General features: G+C 37.8%; 1 protein-coding gene across 1 annotated transcript in view; it reads left to right on the top strand.

The window, feature by feature from the left end:
- The window catches only part of HGD (homogentisate 1,2-dioxygenase), a 622110-nt gene that overhangs the window by 124274 nt on the left and 479460 nt on the right, over positions 1-18376 (top strand). Inside the window, exons 3-4 of the mRNA XM_044071510.1 lie at positions 1599-1687; positions 7181-7286. Of these exons, the coding sequence (XP_043927445.1) occupies positions 1599-1687; positions 7181-7286 (195 nt within the window). The remainder of the gene's footprint in view (positions 1-1598; positions 1688-7180; positions 7287-18376) is intronic.

Here is an 18376-nt window from a genome sequence, read left to right as displayed (position 1 = left end):
ATTCAAAGAAAGGATGAGAGAGAGGCAGAGAGATCAAAAAGAAAAAGGAAGTTGATGGGAAATGCATATCCCTTAAACTGTATGTGAAAGTATTACCTGCCCATAAACCATCACTGATTGCCCCATTTCCCTTTCACTCTTGACATTCTAAGGTCAAAATCAGTATTTTGTTAATGACATTGTTTATACATGATTTAATCAACAAAGAACTATCAACACTGACTGTTAATCTACTTTGGAAGTGAAAGTAAAAAGGCTTCCTAAAGTTCAGTGGTATGGTATTATATCACAGCAATCTGTCAAAATGCATGCCAGTGAATGCAAACCTCCTGACAGGATGCTCCTCATTTAGGTGACACTATCCTGCTTTTACATTATCACGTAGTGTTCAGTTTCTCTAAACATGAATGTGCTATATGGAAAATATCACAGCATTTTCAGTTTCTCTACAAAAACTGCTGCTCAGATAATAGACACCACTTTGACTTGGAGCAGAACTGATTTTCGTAAAAGCATTACCCTTTTACAGATGGCCAGTGCAGATTGTTTTCCTGTTTCCTACCATAATATCTGTTATCAACAGCAATCAATGTGGAGGCATGCACATGTTCTTAATGTGTCAGTACTTGACTGACCTTAAAACCTCATGGGAATACAAGTTGCATAATATAGTCTAGATTACTGGATGCGCATTTGGATTTAAAAATTGGTTGTCTTTTCAGCTCCAAGCTAGGATACAGTGACACCTAGTGACCAAGCCTGAGTTATTTGCTTGGAAGGCGTTTTTGAAAGCCTTTCAAGATGACTTAAAATTAGGCATATACCCCAACCATGACTGCTGCTGTGATGGAAAATGTCGAAAATCTAAATTATCCAGACACTTCCAAAAGGCAGCTTCTTTGCAGTGCTGTTATGGGTCTTGTTTGACAGGAACAATTATTCATCCATTTATGCTCACAGATGAAGAAGGCTGTATGCTCAGAGAGGTCCATAGGAAGGACAGATAAAGAGTAGATTGTCAAAAGTCATAATAATGCATCTCAGTCTGTTTGCTTGTGAATCTGGCTCTTGGATTTCCAAACTGCTGTAGGTATTTTCTGCATGCTGTATTTGGTAGCTAAAACCCCATATTTACAGTATATCTTTTTTCAAAATCCGGGGGTGGGGTTGGGGGTGGGGGGTGGGGGTGCTGCTTTTCTACTAAAGATTCCACAAAAGATAGCAACTACTGCAGCTGAGCTCATCAGTGAAGGTGCAGCACAACTGTTTTAACAAAAAATGTTGCCACACTATTAAAGCAGAATTTTCCCACAATACATTTGACACAAAGCTCAAACCACCAACTGAAAACCCAACATGAAATGTTTATGGACTCAAGTTTACTTTAAATGCAGATGTCATACTATCTAGGATATATAATTTGATGAAAATAACTAAGAAGCATATCTATAGAGTTTAGAGACCTAACTACTGACAAATTTAGTAGCTTCACTGCATAAGAGAATTCCATATTTGGGTATTTAAAAGGATGTGTCTTTTACAGCATATGAGCTTGAAGTAACATTCACTGTTTTTTCTCCCTCTCTGTTGCTGTCTAGAACAACCCACAAGTTTGCTCATATGGATTATATGCTGAACAGCTATCAGGGTCTGCATTTACCTGCCCCAGATCAACTAACAAGAGAAGGTAATTCTACCAAATAGTTCCTGTTATACATGCTCCCTGTATATCACATTGTATGACAGTTAACATTTCCTACTGATAGCTACGATTTCTGTAAACAGTATTGTCTGGCAGATCAAAAGAACTATTAACTGCAGCTATATTATTGATGTCTGTATTTTTCTGTAGTTATGCTTTTTATGCACCCTACAGTAAACTAAAGGTTGATTAGAGTAACACATATTTCTTACCAGTGGATTTTCTCTGATCTGTATATAGCAGAGCTCATTCCCTCTGTACTTACAATGTAATGCTACAGATGGTTATTGATGGTATATACAACCAAATATAGGTCTACCTGATAACAGCGACACGCCAAAACACCGACAACGAAATAACCGACACGAAAAAAATGTAAAAAAAGAAAGTTCAAAAACACGAAACTTCACATGCCCAACAAACCAAAATCCCAACAATCAACAAAACAAATACCTTTCCCGAAAAACACACGCACAACACAAGCACATCAAAAACCTTACAAACCTACACTAAACCTTTCATACACAGCTAGCTATGCACTAACCTTAACCCAAACCCAAACCCTAAGGTCCGTCACTTACCTTACCCGCACCCTAACCCTAACTCACTTAATCCGCCCCTAACCCTTAAATCTGTCACTATCGCACACTTACTTTACCCGCACTCTAACCCTAACTCACTTAATCCGCCCCTAACCCTTAAGTCTGTCACTATCGCACACTTACCTTACCCGCACCCTAACCCTAACTCACTTAATCCGCCCCTAACCCTTAAGTCTGTCACTATCACACACTTACCTTACCCGCACCCTAACCCTAACTCACTTAATCCGCCCCTAACCCTCAAGTCCGTCACTATCGCACACTTACCTTACCCGCACCCTAACCCTAACTCACTTAACCCGCCCCTAAACCTAAAGTCCGTCACTATCGCACACTTACCTGACCTGCACCCTACCCTAACGTCTGTCACTATCATGCACTTACCTTACCCACACCATGACCCTAACGTCCATCCCTATCACACACTTACCTTAACATGATGGCGTTCTCAGCACCAGGATTCTCAACTGTTGGTCTTCTCCGTTGTCGATCTTCTGGTGTTGGTGTTCTCATTGTCGGCGTTCTGGAATTTCTGCGTTTTCAGGTAGACCCATATAAATATAGATAGCTATAGATATAGATAAATAAACCCAAACATGATTTTTGTGAGACGACAACATCGAAAACGTGATTTCCCAAACAGAAAAGTTTTACCAGGGCAAGTAAATTGTCCAACATGGGGAAATCTGTCCTTTTCCCCAGTGTAGTGTGATCCCAGAGTTGGTATATATAGTTGGGGGGGTCGCCCAGTCCCCCACATTGGGGGGGTGTAGGGGGAGTAGCCCCCCCAGGTAGATTTTACATACTGTGGTGTGTTTCTGTGCAGGTTTGGGCAAGTGTTTCCTTACCCTGTTAAAACTTTTCTGTTTGGGAAATCAAGGTTTCAATGTCTGCTCGTGAAAATCATGTTCGGTAATCTGACTTTGGAGCTTTCAAAGTAGATCCACATATATATATATATATATATATATATATATATATTGTGTGTGTGTGTGTGTGTGTGTGTGTGTGTGTGTGTGTGTGTGTGTATGTATGTATGTATGTATATATATATATATATATATATATATATATATATATATATATATATATATATCGATCTATATGGGTCTACTTCTCTTGTTCAAAATTACACTTCTTCGAACAAGAGATGCTCAGGATCCACTTTAATGAAAGTGCACTTAACCGAAAGTGCACTTTCGCGAAATCACTTTACTGAGCCACAGTACAGTGGGGACAAGGAAAATATACCTTTTCCCCACTGTAGTATGATCTCAGAGTTAGTATATATAAGTAGTGGTGGTGTGGTGGTGCAGGGGAGCTTTCCCCCTGCTAAAATGTGTTTTTGTTTGCCGGACCGGACCCTCACTACTTATATATACTAAGTGCAAGAATGCAGTCTGAGACCGGTAAAGTGAGTTTCATGAAAATGCACTTTCGGTTAAGTGCACTATCACTAAAGTGGGTCTTGACCTTTTCTTGACCCATAGTTTTATATGTATATGTACATATATATATATATATATATATATATATATATATATATATATATATACACATATATATATATATATATATATATATATATATATATATATATATTTTTTCCTCTCATAAGATTGATCGAAGGATTCCTTCATCGTGGACAGATTTGTACATTAAAATCAGTGGAAGATTTAATCAGATTATGGTATGGTCAAGTTTTCAAATATGGACCATATCATACTTCTATAACATTTCCCTTGCTTTACAGTTGGGGAGTGTGGATTTTGTGTATATAAATTATTGGGGTGTGTGGAAAAAGCTCTCACACTGGGGGATGGGAGGTAAAAGTCCCCATTTAAAAATGTACTCTAAGTATTTCTGTAGAGTAGGTAAATATGCTTATGTCTTATAGGTATGTTGCAAGAAAAAGTGCAGTGTGACAGGTTGTGCAGGGTAGGGCATGTTTTTGTTACATAGAAATTGTGCTGTCAGTGATTTCATTTAAAAGGTTCATAGCTTCATAGGTGTATACTGGGCTAATGACCAATATGGCCTTTTAAGCCTAGCCAAGTATTCTGATTGTATCCTGTATGTTTATGTGCATTAGAGTTTTTTAAGGGGTGTTTGTAAGCTAGGAAAAGACTTGCAGGCTGCCTCTTTCCATTAGAGACATAGATGCTAAATCTGGAGTGTATTTCAGATTTCTCATTCACTGGTCCTGGTTTCTCTTGAATATCGTTAAGGAAGGGCTCTGCTTCACAAAGATGAGAAGCCTGTTTCAGGGAAGGGGAATTCTCAGAGACACACACCTGTCTCCGCAACATGTCCTATTTGTGTCACAAGAAATGTTTAAATCCCTAGAGCAGATAATTCTGATGCTATTCATTTTGCAGATATAAAAAGGTCCATCAGAATGGGATATAAGGATGCCTCGTATGCCAGGCAAAGAGTGCCTCTGTAGGAAACAGAGTATAGAGATAGAGATTTGAGGTGATCTGCACAGGACATGCTGCTTATGCCCTGTATTCTTTTTGTGACAGAAGCTATGTGGACATTTCAGTTGTGCATGTGCCTTATTAGGTACATATCAAAGGGGCATAGTACTCAGTGATGAGTCAGATAAGGCTGAATACAGTGGAACAATGACTTCCTTTGACTTAGATGACATGCCCTTACTTATAAGTTGAGCAACATTGAATGATTTCCTTACTAGCTTAGACACATGCTGGTCAAAAGCCAGGTTACCAACTACACACAGCGAAATCCCTGACTACTGGGTTCCACTCTTAGGGGTGTGCTAGCAATAAGGTAATATCTTAGTGTGGCTGACTTCCCGAAAGATACCAGTATACATCTCTTATCAGTGAATTTTAAGCTGTGGCTTTGGCACCAGCCATTTGTTTGTTTTAGTCCTTCCTTTAGGATGTTATGATTTTGAGAGGATTCTATGACTGCTGTTTGTTTGCAATCATCTGCAAACTTGATCAGCCAGAGGACCTTGACATTGGCCTTGACTTCTGAGAAGTAGATGCAAAAACAAATGGACCTGAGGGACTCAGCTAGTGACCAGCCTCTTTGTGGATGTGGTCTCTCCTATCCTAACTTTCTGGGTCCTGTCTGAAAGCCAGCAGGTTATCCAGCACATAACATAAGAGTTTATAGCTATATTCATGAGTTTGTTTACAATACTTGAGTGAGGTATTGAATCAAATGCCTTAGCCAGGTCAAGGTAGGCAGTATGCACCATTTTACCTTCATCCATCTCCTTGGTGTCCTTATCAAAGAAGTCCACCAGGTTGAGGAGGTATGATCTGTCATTGACAAAACAAAACTGGATTGAATCCAATGTTTGAAGGTTTTCTGTACTTTTATTAATCATGTCCATGGCTTTGCATATGAGACTAGTCAGACTTATTTGTCTGTAGTTCCCTGTGTCCGTTCATGGCCCGCCCTTGTGCAGAGAGATGACTAATGCAGTTCTCTTTTGCATGGCACAAAGCCTTTCTGAGGGCTATGATTAAACAGTTACTCAAGTGGTCTCGACAGGTCATATTTCAGGCTATTTAGGTGGCACCCTGAGATAATGTCAGGACCCATCAATACAGTGTTTTTGCCCTTAGAGAATGCATCTAGGACCTGCTCTCTAGTGATAGTTTAGGGGGGGGGGTGTTGTTTAATGATATTTCCTGGGAGACAACAGGGAAGGAGAGCGAAAGGTAAAATTGGAGATGAATTTATCAGCCGTCAGATTTGCTGCATCTTCTGGCTCCATGTATGTCGTTCCATTTACAATCAGTTCTGCCCAGTGCAGTGTGTTGCCTTTGAGGTGTTCAATATAGCTGAAGAAAACCTTATGGTTTTCCTTTGACTGAGAGGCTATCTTTACTTTAAATTTGCTTTAGTAGATTTAATTTGCCCTCTTAGATGTTTGTTTAGATTGATGGAAGTGTTTTTCTCATGCTAGGTGTAATACTTCTTAATCTTAGCTATGACTTTTTTCTTTTGTTCCACAACCTCCTCATGTTTGGATTCCATCAAGGTGGTTTGTTTTTTGAGTTAGTTCTGAGATTATTTCTGGTATGTACAGCTATCTCTATACGATTATTGACATGATTGTACAAGGTTTCTATGAACAATTCCACATAGGCAGCTGTGTTCTTAGAGTATGGGGGGGTTGAAATTTGGATAGATTATCACTTAGTAGTGGGAAGTTTACCTTAGAATAGTTTGCAAATGTTACAGGTTAGCCAAGATCACAGAACTGATTTTTGTTATGAAGCAAACAGCTTTGTGGTCCGACCTTACCAGAAAGGACAGTACTCTGGGAAGAACAACATTCATTGTACCATTTCAAATATGTTTGCATCTTTAGTCAGTATATGGACTATCTTGTACAAGCTGTTTGTGTTTACAAAGTTAGTTAGGGATGTAACAATAAGAAGTGTTTATTATACTTGTGTTGGCTAGGTGTATGTGTTTATTATTGGGATGAGTTCTAGTGGTTTGAAGTTCATGGATGTTTGTTTATATTTTTTGCTTTATTGTGAATAAAAACAGTTGGTTTACATTTGCAATCATTCTTTTATGATGTTTGTGTTTATCAGTATAAGTGATCATAGATTTAATTGGTTAGTGCATTGTGTTTTAACTGGTTATGATTTAACTTAATACTCTCATACAAACACACACACACACACACGAACAGACATGCATTCACACACATGCACGCACACACACAAACACACACAAATGCACAATTGTGTGTTCATACACACACAAATATGCAAAACACTGAAACTTTATGCCATGTAGTTATTAATGTCAATGATGCAATGGTTTTGAAATAGTAATGTCATATTGTATGTAACTTATATTAACGTTGTGCCTATAGCTGGTTGTACCGAATCTTACCATCAGTCCATCACAAGCCATTTGCTCCAGTTTTCCAAGAGAATCTGACACACAACTGGGATGAAGTTGATCCAGAGCCAAATCAGGTAATGGTTAAAAAGAGACTGTACTACTTTATAACATTTTATCGGATTTTAGGTTCAGATTCTTTTATTTTATGTATGATGCAAAATAATCAAGAGCTGGAGATACAGACATCAGTTAAACAATGATTCATGCAAGCTGAATCTACTTACATTAACAGAATCAATGTTATGCAGAGCGAGCAAAAGAATTCTCTAAAAATTCAGAAGCCATGCCCTGCCCTTCCCCTCTTTGGACAGTTCCTTCATGCTTCTTAATTTGATATGACTTAATAAAAATACTGTCCAGAAGGAGATTTAGATAAGTGAATAACACTGTTAAGTAGATGAGCTATCCAGATCTGGTATTAAAGAAAACATTCCACCAAATGAGATGAATTATTTTATACATTTATGTGGTTATAATTCACAAAATATGGCTTATGAAGCCAGTATATTCTACTAGTTGCTTGATGACCAAGCATTTGAATAATATCATTCGACCAAAATAAAACTTTGTTAAATGAGATTGACATATTTAAGGTTTACATGTTGCTCCAAAGTGCTGCAGCCTTAGGACTGATTGTATTAATTTCTCTGGGGTTGGGAAGAACGACCAAAACCCCTTGCATTGGGGGGCGGGGGTGCTGTGGGCTTGTCTCACCTACAAAAAAAAAAAAAAGAGGCAACTTTGAATTAGTCCTTTAGAGTTCTCTGGTATGTAGTTTTACAACAGCACAAAGCACTAGATTAAGAACCATGGACCACACAAGGTAAATAAGCCTTGGTGCTTACACCTTTAGTGTAGCAAAGGCTTCAGAATACAGTAAGTTAAAATGTACCTTTCTTTATTACACTGCTCCTGGTCACTAGGGATGAATACCCAACCACTCTTCTCTTTCAAACACTGTCTTTGCTGCTCTTCTCTTGAGTGCATTTAATGCTAATATTGTCATGTAGGCAAGACAAGTTTGCTTTTTTTACTAGATCCAGTAAAGCATAGTGTCCCCGTTCACTCTCTCCTTCCTTCACTTAACATGTACCCTGCATATGCCTCACTTCTGTATTTTTATGTGGAGATCTATGTATTTTTTTAACCTTACATGAATCCATTGTTTTCTTGCTCCTGCCGTTTATTTACTGTACCCTTCTTTCTCTGAATACATTTGCACATATAATTTATTGTCAGCCGTATTTCTTTCTATGTCTTGTGTCTGAGACCTAGTTGAAAAGGGTATTCACACCAGGCCTACTACCCAGCTGACAAAATAGAACGTGAATGAATCACATTGTATTCTGTTGCCTCAGTTTCTGAAGAACTTGATTTCATGAGTCTCATATAGATCCCTCATGGGCCATGTACTTGCTTTCAGAATTAATGCACAAGCTTTAGTCTGGTTGAAAAACTTTTGTGTGTAAATCCAGTGCAGGTCAATAAAAGCAGCTTGCTCTCTGCTGCTTGTTGTCACCCACATCATTATGACTTTCTGCCTGTTGGTAACAGTATAAAATTATGTTTTGGGGTAAATTTGTTTTCTGACACATTAAATACAGAAAAAAATTAGCAGTTGCAACATTTTGATATATCATTTACATCTGTGGAACACCATCAGAACAATGTTGTTGTTGTTTGTCTTTCGGCTTTTTCCTGGTAAGGGGTCGCCACAGCAGAACTCCGGTCCGCTAATGATTGGCAGTAGATTTTTACGAAATGCTGAGGTGCCAGCTTGACGCCCAACCTTCAACTAAGGCATGCCCAGTTACGCACGCATGTCTTTCGAACGCTACGAAAACTAAATTACAGCCAAAATATATACATTCAATCAGCTGGATTCACAAAGAAAGATGCACAAATCAGATCAGAAACCAGTGATGGTGTACTTCTGTGCTGCACAACTAAGAAAGCACAAACAGACATCAATTTATTCATGACAAGTCATTCAATAACCCGTTAGAAAACTGGTTTGTTGGTTCCACTTTTTAAAAATAAAAAATACAATAATGCGACAACAATTCTCTGTACTAAGCGCTTTCACCCACAATCTTATAGGGCATCTTCAGAGTACAAATTCTTCACTAAAAAGCCATCCTTTATATAGTTGGAATTAAATAAATAATTGATTAATTGGTTAATGATGTAATTGTATAATAACATAATTACTAGTAAGACACTGGAGAAACAGTATAAAAGAAACATCTAGAGAAAAGTGTAAAAACACAGAAAATTCTTTTTTTTTTTTTTTTTTTTTGGAGTCCCAAAACGTGTGTCCAATCAATACTGTAAACCTTAAATAAAACATAACTTTCATTTTCTAGTAATTATTTGATAAACACTAAATATAAATAAAGATTAATCAAAATTAACAGTGTTTGCCAGTATTTAACAAATGAAAATTATTTGACAGATAAAAAAGTTTAACAGATAAAAGCATAAAACAGCAGACATAAAAGCCGAAATTATAACATGCTGTTGATCTCACAAGATATAGATCTCACAGGTTCTACACATATTGTACACATATTTAAAATATAAAATTCATATACATATACTAACAATATAAATTATTAAATATATATTATGAATTGTGAATTGTGAAATAAGTAGTGTGTAATACTTCCACGATCCATCTACATCAGTAATATCTTGAATAAATTATACTTATATTTAATTTATTTATAATGAAATAAATAAATAAATAAATGAATATATAAATAAATATATGTGTATAAGTCCATTCTTCAATAACATGTTTTTCCAGTAATAATCAATTGTTAAAAAATTAAAAAATGGTCATAGATCAAAATTTATAATATTAAAAATGTTTAAATCATACTTAAATAAAATATGATTTTAATTTGAGTACACTAGAAATAGAAACAGAATCGTTGATGCCTGGCAGCATACAGGCATTAAGCCTAAGTTGCCAAAGGCATTCTTTGGCTTCCAAAATGACTTTTTCATCACCCCCCTTCTGTACATTGTGTGGAGTTCTGTCAATAATAAAGAATAGAAATCTCTTGAAATTTGCACATTTGACGCTGTGATTGTATAAGGCACTGGTATTTTTGTGTTTTTTAATATCTCTGACGTGTTCTGCTATACGTACTCTGAGCTTTCTAATTGTTTTACCAACATAGAAAGCTTGACATGTGGAGCAAGTAGCAACATAAACCACCATAGTTGAATTACAATTCCCGTGGCCCGGACATCTGATTGTTTTTCCAAAATTCATTATAGCAACGTAAGGGCCATCATTAATGTATTTGCAAAACTGACATGATCCACATTTACTCATTCTTGACCTTTTGAAATTGTCACTATTGGTACTAGTTTCAAAAATATCTTTCAGATTTCTACCTCTACTATATGTGATCTTAGGATATGTGCCCACCACTTCCGATACTTCTCCATTATTACTAATAACACTATTCCAAATTTCATGTATAATGCTTGCAATTTCAGGAGATGTTTCATTGTAAGGTAATATAAAGGTGTCCTGTCTAGACTTAGCTTTTTTATCTTCGATTGTGTTACTGACACCAAATATAATAATGGGTCTGTATAATGAATGTCTTTTAACATTAATCTCTTTCTTAACATTAAAAACTAAGTCATTTGGATAACCCCTGTCCAAAAACATCTTAGATAGTTTTTCCATCTCCAAATTAAATGCTTCATCATTGCTGATAATTCTGGACAGCCTCACCATCTGACCCTTAACTAAGTTTTTCTTTTGGTAATATGGATGACAGCTGTTAAAGTGTAAAAAAGAGTTTGGGAAAGTCTTTTTCCTAAATATATTAGATTCTATGTTATTATTCTGGAATGAAAAAACTATATCCAAAAATGCACAATCATTGTTGTATATTTGATTGGTAAATTTAAGAAAACTAGATGTCTTACCTAAATATTCTACAAATTCAACAAATTCTTCCTTACTACCCTTCCAAACAATCAGTATATCATCCAAATACCTTAAATAAACAACAATTTTATTCCAAAACGCAGATGTAAAAACATACTCTGTCTCCCAGTGTGTTAAAACCAGGTTTGCATATATTGGGGCACACCTTGCCCCCATGGCCACACCAGTTTTTTGTCTGTAATATTCTTCATTCATATATAAAAAATTGTTTTCAAGAACTATTTCCATCAGTTCTGTCAAGAATCTACATTTTGGTCCTTCCATCCCACTAAATTTTAATAGGGTGGCCTCAAACATTTCCAAACCTTCTGTGTGTGGAATTACTGTGAATAAATTCACTACATCTATGGTCGCCATAAAAAAATTAGGCCCTATTTTTTCCTTATTTTGTCTTATTAGTTCCAGACAATGCCATGAATCCTTTAACACATGTGGTAGTTTATTCAATGTCTCCTTACAATGAAAATCTATATATGCCCCAATGGCCTCTGTCTTCGATCCTCTAGCTGAAACAATAGGACGAAATGGGGGGTTCTGTGGATTCTTATGAATTTTAGGAATTCCGAAAATGGATGGAATAACTGGAAACTCAACTGATAAATAAGAAAACTCATCCTTATTAATAATGCCATCCATTAAATATTCGTATAACAACCAATCAATTTTTGTGTATGCTCTATACATTTCACTTTTACTTACTTTTTCGTAGGTGTTACTGTCATCCAACATATTAGTCATCTTATTGTAGTAATCTGTATTTGTCATTATAACTACACCCCCTCCTTTGTCCGGTTTCATGATTCTATAATTGCCTGACGTAGTTAATTCTCTCAGACAAAATACTTCCGCTGAAGTCAAGTTTTGCATGTTGTATGTTTTTTTAGTTAGTAGTCTCCTAATCTGGCTTTCACATAATGCTTCAAAAATGTGAATCATGAAATTCTGTGGGGGTATAAATATGCTGCTGCGTTTTAAAGTGAAGTTGCCAGAATCAGAAGTGTGATTCATGCTGTTTGAAAAAAAGATTTTTAAATTCAAAATTCTAGTGTATAGTTTTAAATTAATTAGTAGTTTGCCTATATCTAATTTAAATGAAGGCACAAAGGTAAAACCTCTTCTAAATAAAGCTAAAAAATCCTTGTCAAACTTTTTGTCCGTAGTTGTATATACTAAAACCCCTCAGTAACAATGGAACAATAATTGTCACTGTCAATACTACCGGAAATTGCTGCTGTATCATATTCTAATGCTCGGTGTCCATAAATTGTTGTGTTAGAACAATTAATATCTGGCAACTGAAAGGCATAGTCTGATGTAATAAAAACATTTTTGTCAGTTTGATCTAATAAAAGGCATGGACTTATCTCCGCCAAGAATTGGCTCTCTGTGCTGTTCTGTTGTAATTTCTGTTCTGCTGATAATTGTGACTGCCATAACTCTCTCATATCCGTTCTGATCTCCTGAGAGGTGGTTCTTCTAAAAAACCCCCCTGACCTTCCTCTTCAAACATGTTTTCTACTCTATTTGTTGTCTCATTAAAAGGGGCTCTATTCCCTTCCCTACCATAGCCAGCCTCAGTAGTAGTAGTGTAACGTTTCATGTTCCTATATTCTTTGAAATGAGTGTAAACCTTCTTGTTCTTATAATCAGAAGTGTCCCTACTAAGTTTGTGATTCTTGATATCTAACCCTTTGTTAACAAATTTGTCCATATCTTTAAAAATATTTTCTAAGCGAAACTTGTTGTGCTCATATAACAAATCTTGTTTAATACTTTTATCTAACAAACACAGTTGTTCATTTAAGGATGTCAATTTACAGTTGTTGTTACGTATAACTAGCTTTAAAAGTTCCAGTCCAGTTTTATCAAATAGTTCAGTTAACTCATCAAATAAAACAGTACCTTCTTTAAAACCATAAGGTAATTTGAAAACACGTAATCCTTTAGGTACTTGTCGAAGTTCCAAGGATCTTTCAAGAAATGCGTTGTCCATTTGGATTGACTTGTAGGTCCGTAGCATGCGTTCGAACTCCTTAAATTGCGTGTTAAGAGTTCCCATGTCCCTGCCTTTCTGCTCCTGTCGGTCACGTAGTGTAGGAGCTGCTAAAAATTGTTTTAGTTCTGTATAATGAGTTTCGTTTCCTGCTACTGCGTCTAACATGCCTCCATTCTGTCCACCCCTAGTGTTCTGCACGGAGTTCGAGCGTACATCCACTCGAATGTCACTTCCTGTATTGACTCCTCCTCTGGTAGGACTCCTAGAATGATTACTAGCTGACGGTCTGTGAAAACTGGTGTTAGGAGTAGAATGCAGAGTGTATAACTGCTCCTGTGAATCGGAAACGATAATCTCTTTAGTGACTGGGCTCTTCTGCATTCTGTCATGTAGAGCCTTGATAAGTTTTTGTGTGGATTCAAGGTGTTCCAAAATAACACGATCCATTACACACCCAATAACAGTAGTACTGTCCAAAAATGTCACGTATACTATAACTTCCAACTGGATGGCTACAAATACATGACACTAATGTCTTGATGTCAGAATGCTTGCAACAGAGGAACACCAGCATCAGACTTTGATGTGGTATGACCTTCTCTGTAGCCCCAAGATAACAAGGCCATGTCACATGTGCACATTAGGCACATATAAAGCATAAGCTGCTGTCAAATGGTGCACATGAGGAATGAAGACTGATCTAGTAGACATGGATAAAAGAAGTGTGGCACACTAGTCTCACATGGAGTCCTCTAGGGAATACAGGAGCATGTTATGATTAAATGGTGGCATGTTTTAGAGTCATGGGAGCTATAACAAACTAGGATAATTTGGGATGCAAGAGTTAACAGAGGTGCGCAGCTTAGGCACATCCATATTAAGGTCAATGGAGCTGTGATGCACCACATTTACAAAGAGACCACAGACACATGTATACCCATCAGGCAAAGCAACATTATGGTAAATAGAACTGCAGTATACCATATTTTAAATCAATGTGTAATAAAATACATATATAAGTAGAAGGGAGAAATGCACAATTCATATCTCTCAAGTGTACTTCATTACGAGGAACATACCTTATTTGGGGTCTTAAAAATTTCATGTTCCTCAAAGTTACACATTGAAAGGGTCTGTCAGACATTCAGAGTTAGCATTTTTTTTACCAATATCCAAGGTAGATAGAAAAGAATCATATTAACTCATTAAAATATCTTTTTTACAAGTAAAACCAGCAGATTTTCAATATCCTATGACTTTCTATGAAGTTGTTAGCAAGCCATGAATATGTGTTCCACATTTTGCCCATTTGTTCCACTTTATGAGGGCTAGCGTTCCTCATGTTGGAGATGGAAGGTTGAGAGCTATTGCACAATTACAGTGGTCGAAGATGTGTACACTCACAAACAATCTATAACCTTTGCACTTACTCTAAGCCATCTGGAGATACTGGTTAGGGACCAAGCTTTTCCACTGGTTCTTTGCTTTTGTCTTGGCTTTTCTGAAGATTGGGTCAGTCAGCAGCACATTATCCCCCTCAGTGCAATGCCGTGCCCTCTCATAAATTCAGACCTAAACTTGTGGAATGGATGAAGGGAGTGGCAATGCTCTGCTTGTGGAACTGCTGCAGCTGTTCTAGCTGTGACTATGACAGGTCGGACCATTTATACCAATACTGGATATCATTCTGAAAGAGTCCAATTTCAGCAGTTAGTCATCTGCTGCTGCTGCCTGATGAAATGCTGTTTCAGGTCCGGTCCTTGCTAAAGGGCTTTTTTTCTAAAGAGAGACATTATCATGCAATATGTTCCCTGTCCATATACAGATTTCCTACTTAGTTCAGGTGAGACTGGATTGATGACATGCACCTAGCCTGTCATGCCTTTCTTTGTATGCTTGTTTACAAAGACATAATGCAGTCCCTGTCAGGTACAATGTGACACCCATTGGCATGGTCACATTCCTATATTGATCCCTTTCTCCCATAAGACAGAGAAGCTGAAAATCATGCTGCAAAGTGGGAGTGGACACATATCCATGGACTTTACTTATACAAGGTTTAGGGCAACGTTGGCACTGCAGCTGTATTTGTACTGTGTATTAATATGTTGTGCCACAGTACAAGCTATGTCTGGATTACATCACTCATATGGATGGGTGAGAGACCACAGAGTCATGTTATTTGGAGATGTGACCATATCCATGCTTAGGCTATACTATCATGGGTTTTTGTGATGAAGGTCCACCTGGCCACATATTCTCTAGATCCTGTATGCACTGCAGTTCACAGTGTGTATCTAATGTGCACACCTCACGGAATACTTGCTGCAGATGTGCAATTACACATGAATGCACATTAAACACAAGTTACAGTTCATTACAGGCCTGGTATATTGTAGAAGTACTGATTTATGCAACTGAATTGCTTTTGTGATCTGACTGGCAGAAGATCAGTGTCACTTATTTTAAAAAGACATACCACTGAGTGATGCATTAATATGAAGCATGGTGTGCATAGAATAAAGGCATAACTGCGGTAACTCTGTGTTATTCTTATTTCTTACAGGCCACATCAATGCACACACATAAAATAAAATTTAATGAGGACAAAAATGCCATACTATCCTGTAGAGTGGTGATGTACTCCATCTAGGTATGGGTGGAAATAAAAAAAACAAGAATACCACAGATGGGCTGAAGTGGTAGCTTTATTTTTGTTGTTAGGCATGGAAGATTATCCTTGTGCACAGGTGCAAAGGCACACCCAAGCGTATTACAGCAATACCACAGCATTTGTTTGTTAAGCTTTACTTACTTGTTGGGATACTGAATGAATGAATAATTGTGTCTGCAGGATCCCCCATCAGCTACACACACACACACACACACACACACACACACACACACACACACACACACACACACACACACACACACACACACACACACACACACACACACACACACACACACACTCACACACACACATTTGCAGGGTGGAATATCCAGCAGAATTAGCAATATGGAAATGGTATGCTGTTTAGAAATGTGCACTCTATGGGGGTGGGAAATGTATGCTATACTTTGTAGGAATACATTCTATAAAGTGTTGTACTTTAGTGTACAAGTTGGAGTACAGTTTCAATAATTCTGGCTACAAACCAATGTAGGTGCTGTGTTAAAGATATGAAAGAGTAAAACGCAAGGCACATGGCAGCCATCTGCAAAAATAGTTTGTTCAGTCAGCATTATAAAGCACTCTCCCTGACACCTTGCTAGCATATGCTTATCAGAGTCATACCTGAGGTTTCAGTCATAGCTGTTCAGGATGGCACACAGACAGTGGATCCTCATGCAAAGCAGCTATATATGAGATACAGCTACTGGTACTTGTGCATGTATGATGATCTCCCTCTACTATGTGCAGCCTGTTCTCACAGATGCTTGTTCAGTGTATAATATCCATTACAGGAGAATGACAGATGGACTGCAATCACTAAGTGTTCAGGAGGCTGCTACACTAAGGCTACCAGGGGACATCAATACTCATGGTGACAGCTAGGTGACATGTTCATTTTGTGCTATTTTTAACTTGCTTTCTTGTTGTCTCTACTTTTCTTACAAAATAACAGCTATTGACTGAAGCAACCCCATCTGGCACCATATCTTTACAGTATGACCAGATGGGACATGTGAATGTGAGGCTAAAGTTGTCACCTGCGATTTGGATGGCTTTGAAATCTACACGGCTGGAGATGCTGCCATGTACACCATCCAGGTAGAGCCTAAGTGGCTGGTTTGGTTTGGTATGTTGAAATGCTCTCAGGATGTGCAACTAACAGTGATGATGCAGGGGAACTATCTGCAGGGCAACATAAGGTATCGGAAGTTGGGGATGGGAAAGGAATGGAACATTCATGCTGAGAAGCTCAAGGTCATTTGGACCACACATCTGTTTTGGTAAGGTGCAGCTAGAGCACTATGTGGGGATACACTGAATATGGCAGCCTGGGATCCTAAACAGTGTATTTTGATCCATTTGAAAGCTGGAACTGTGGTACATACTGATATGTATACACAGCTGGAATGGTTTACAGTGCTCATTGAAGCTGCACACATGAAGAACTGGGTGCTGTGGCTAGTATCACTGCTGTAAACATTTCCAGAGGTGGTGTTCTATCACAGGATGTGGACTTCTTTAGGGCTGCATCTCCTTACAGTCACATATGGCAATGCCACTGTATTGTATTAAAGCGGAGGCTTCAGATGTCTGTGAGCAGTGTAAGCAGTGCGACTTATGCCTTGTGCAACTACTGTTGGCCCACATCTAGCAGGTACAGTAGCATAATGTCAACGTTTCATGGTTGTGCAAAAACATTAGTGGAATAATGAACACCATCTAAGAGATTGTGCCCAGGCAAACAGCAGTGCTACATTGCAGTAATTATTGTTCCACATCCTTCAGTGCTCTGTCTATGCACTAACATCCTTTGGAGTTACATGCAAGGATGCAAGGCCACTCAGTCTATTAGCTGCATATCTTCTCTAATGCCACATAGCAAATCCCCTGCTGTTGATTTATTACCGCCAAACATTTTTCCACTTTTGGCTGTGGGTGAGGATATGATCCCCTCAGAACATGCACTGCATTTTTCCTAGTATGGTGAGGTATACATTATAGTTATGATAATGGAGCTGTGGTGTAGCCTATAGCAGTAAGTGTCAATCAGATGGCTACTGTTTGTCACTGAGTTATACTCTACGGTAGACCATACTCTTCCAACTGGAACCTAGAATATGTTTTTTTACATGTCACACATTCATAACTGTAGTTTGACACACATGTACTTACCCTAAAGGGGTGAAGTGCACGTATTTTGGGCACATGTCTGAGCAGTGTTAGGGCTACTTCATACTTCCATGGATCGCTAACTTTGGGGCTTTGGTGGTATGAGTGTTTGCCAGTTCTTCAGAATTTTACTATGGATCACCTAACAAACAAGAGCATAAGATACAGTTTGTCAGCTGTGTGTTAGCTGCTACCTCATTTATCAAAACACAAAAGTGGGATCCAGAGGGAAAAAGAAAAAGAAAAAAGAAAGAGCTAAAGGATGTTGGAGGAAAAATAAGATTAGTGGCAGACGGAGTTAGGACTCATCTGTCTTGGGATCAGAATGGGAACTTGATTTTGG

This window comes from Protopterus annectens, chromosome 5.part0 (assembly GCF_019279795.1).
Source record: "Protopterus annectens isolate FY-2018-M chromosome 5.part0, PAN1.0, whole genome shotgun sequence".
Taxonomy (NCBI): domain Eukaryota; kingdom Metazoa; phylum Chordata; order Ceratodontiformes; family Protopteridae; genus Protopterus; species Protopterus annectens.
The sequence above is the reverse complement of the archived record's forward strand: the minus strand, read 5'-3'. Positions and strand labels throughout refer to the sequence as shown.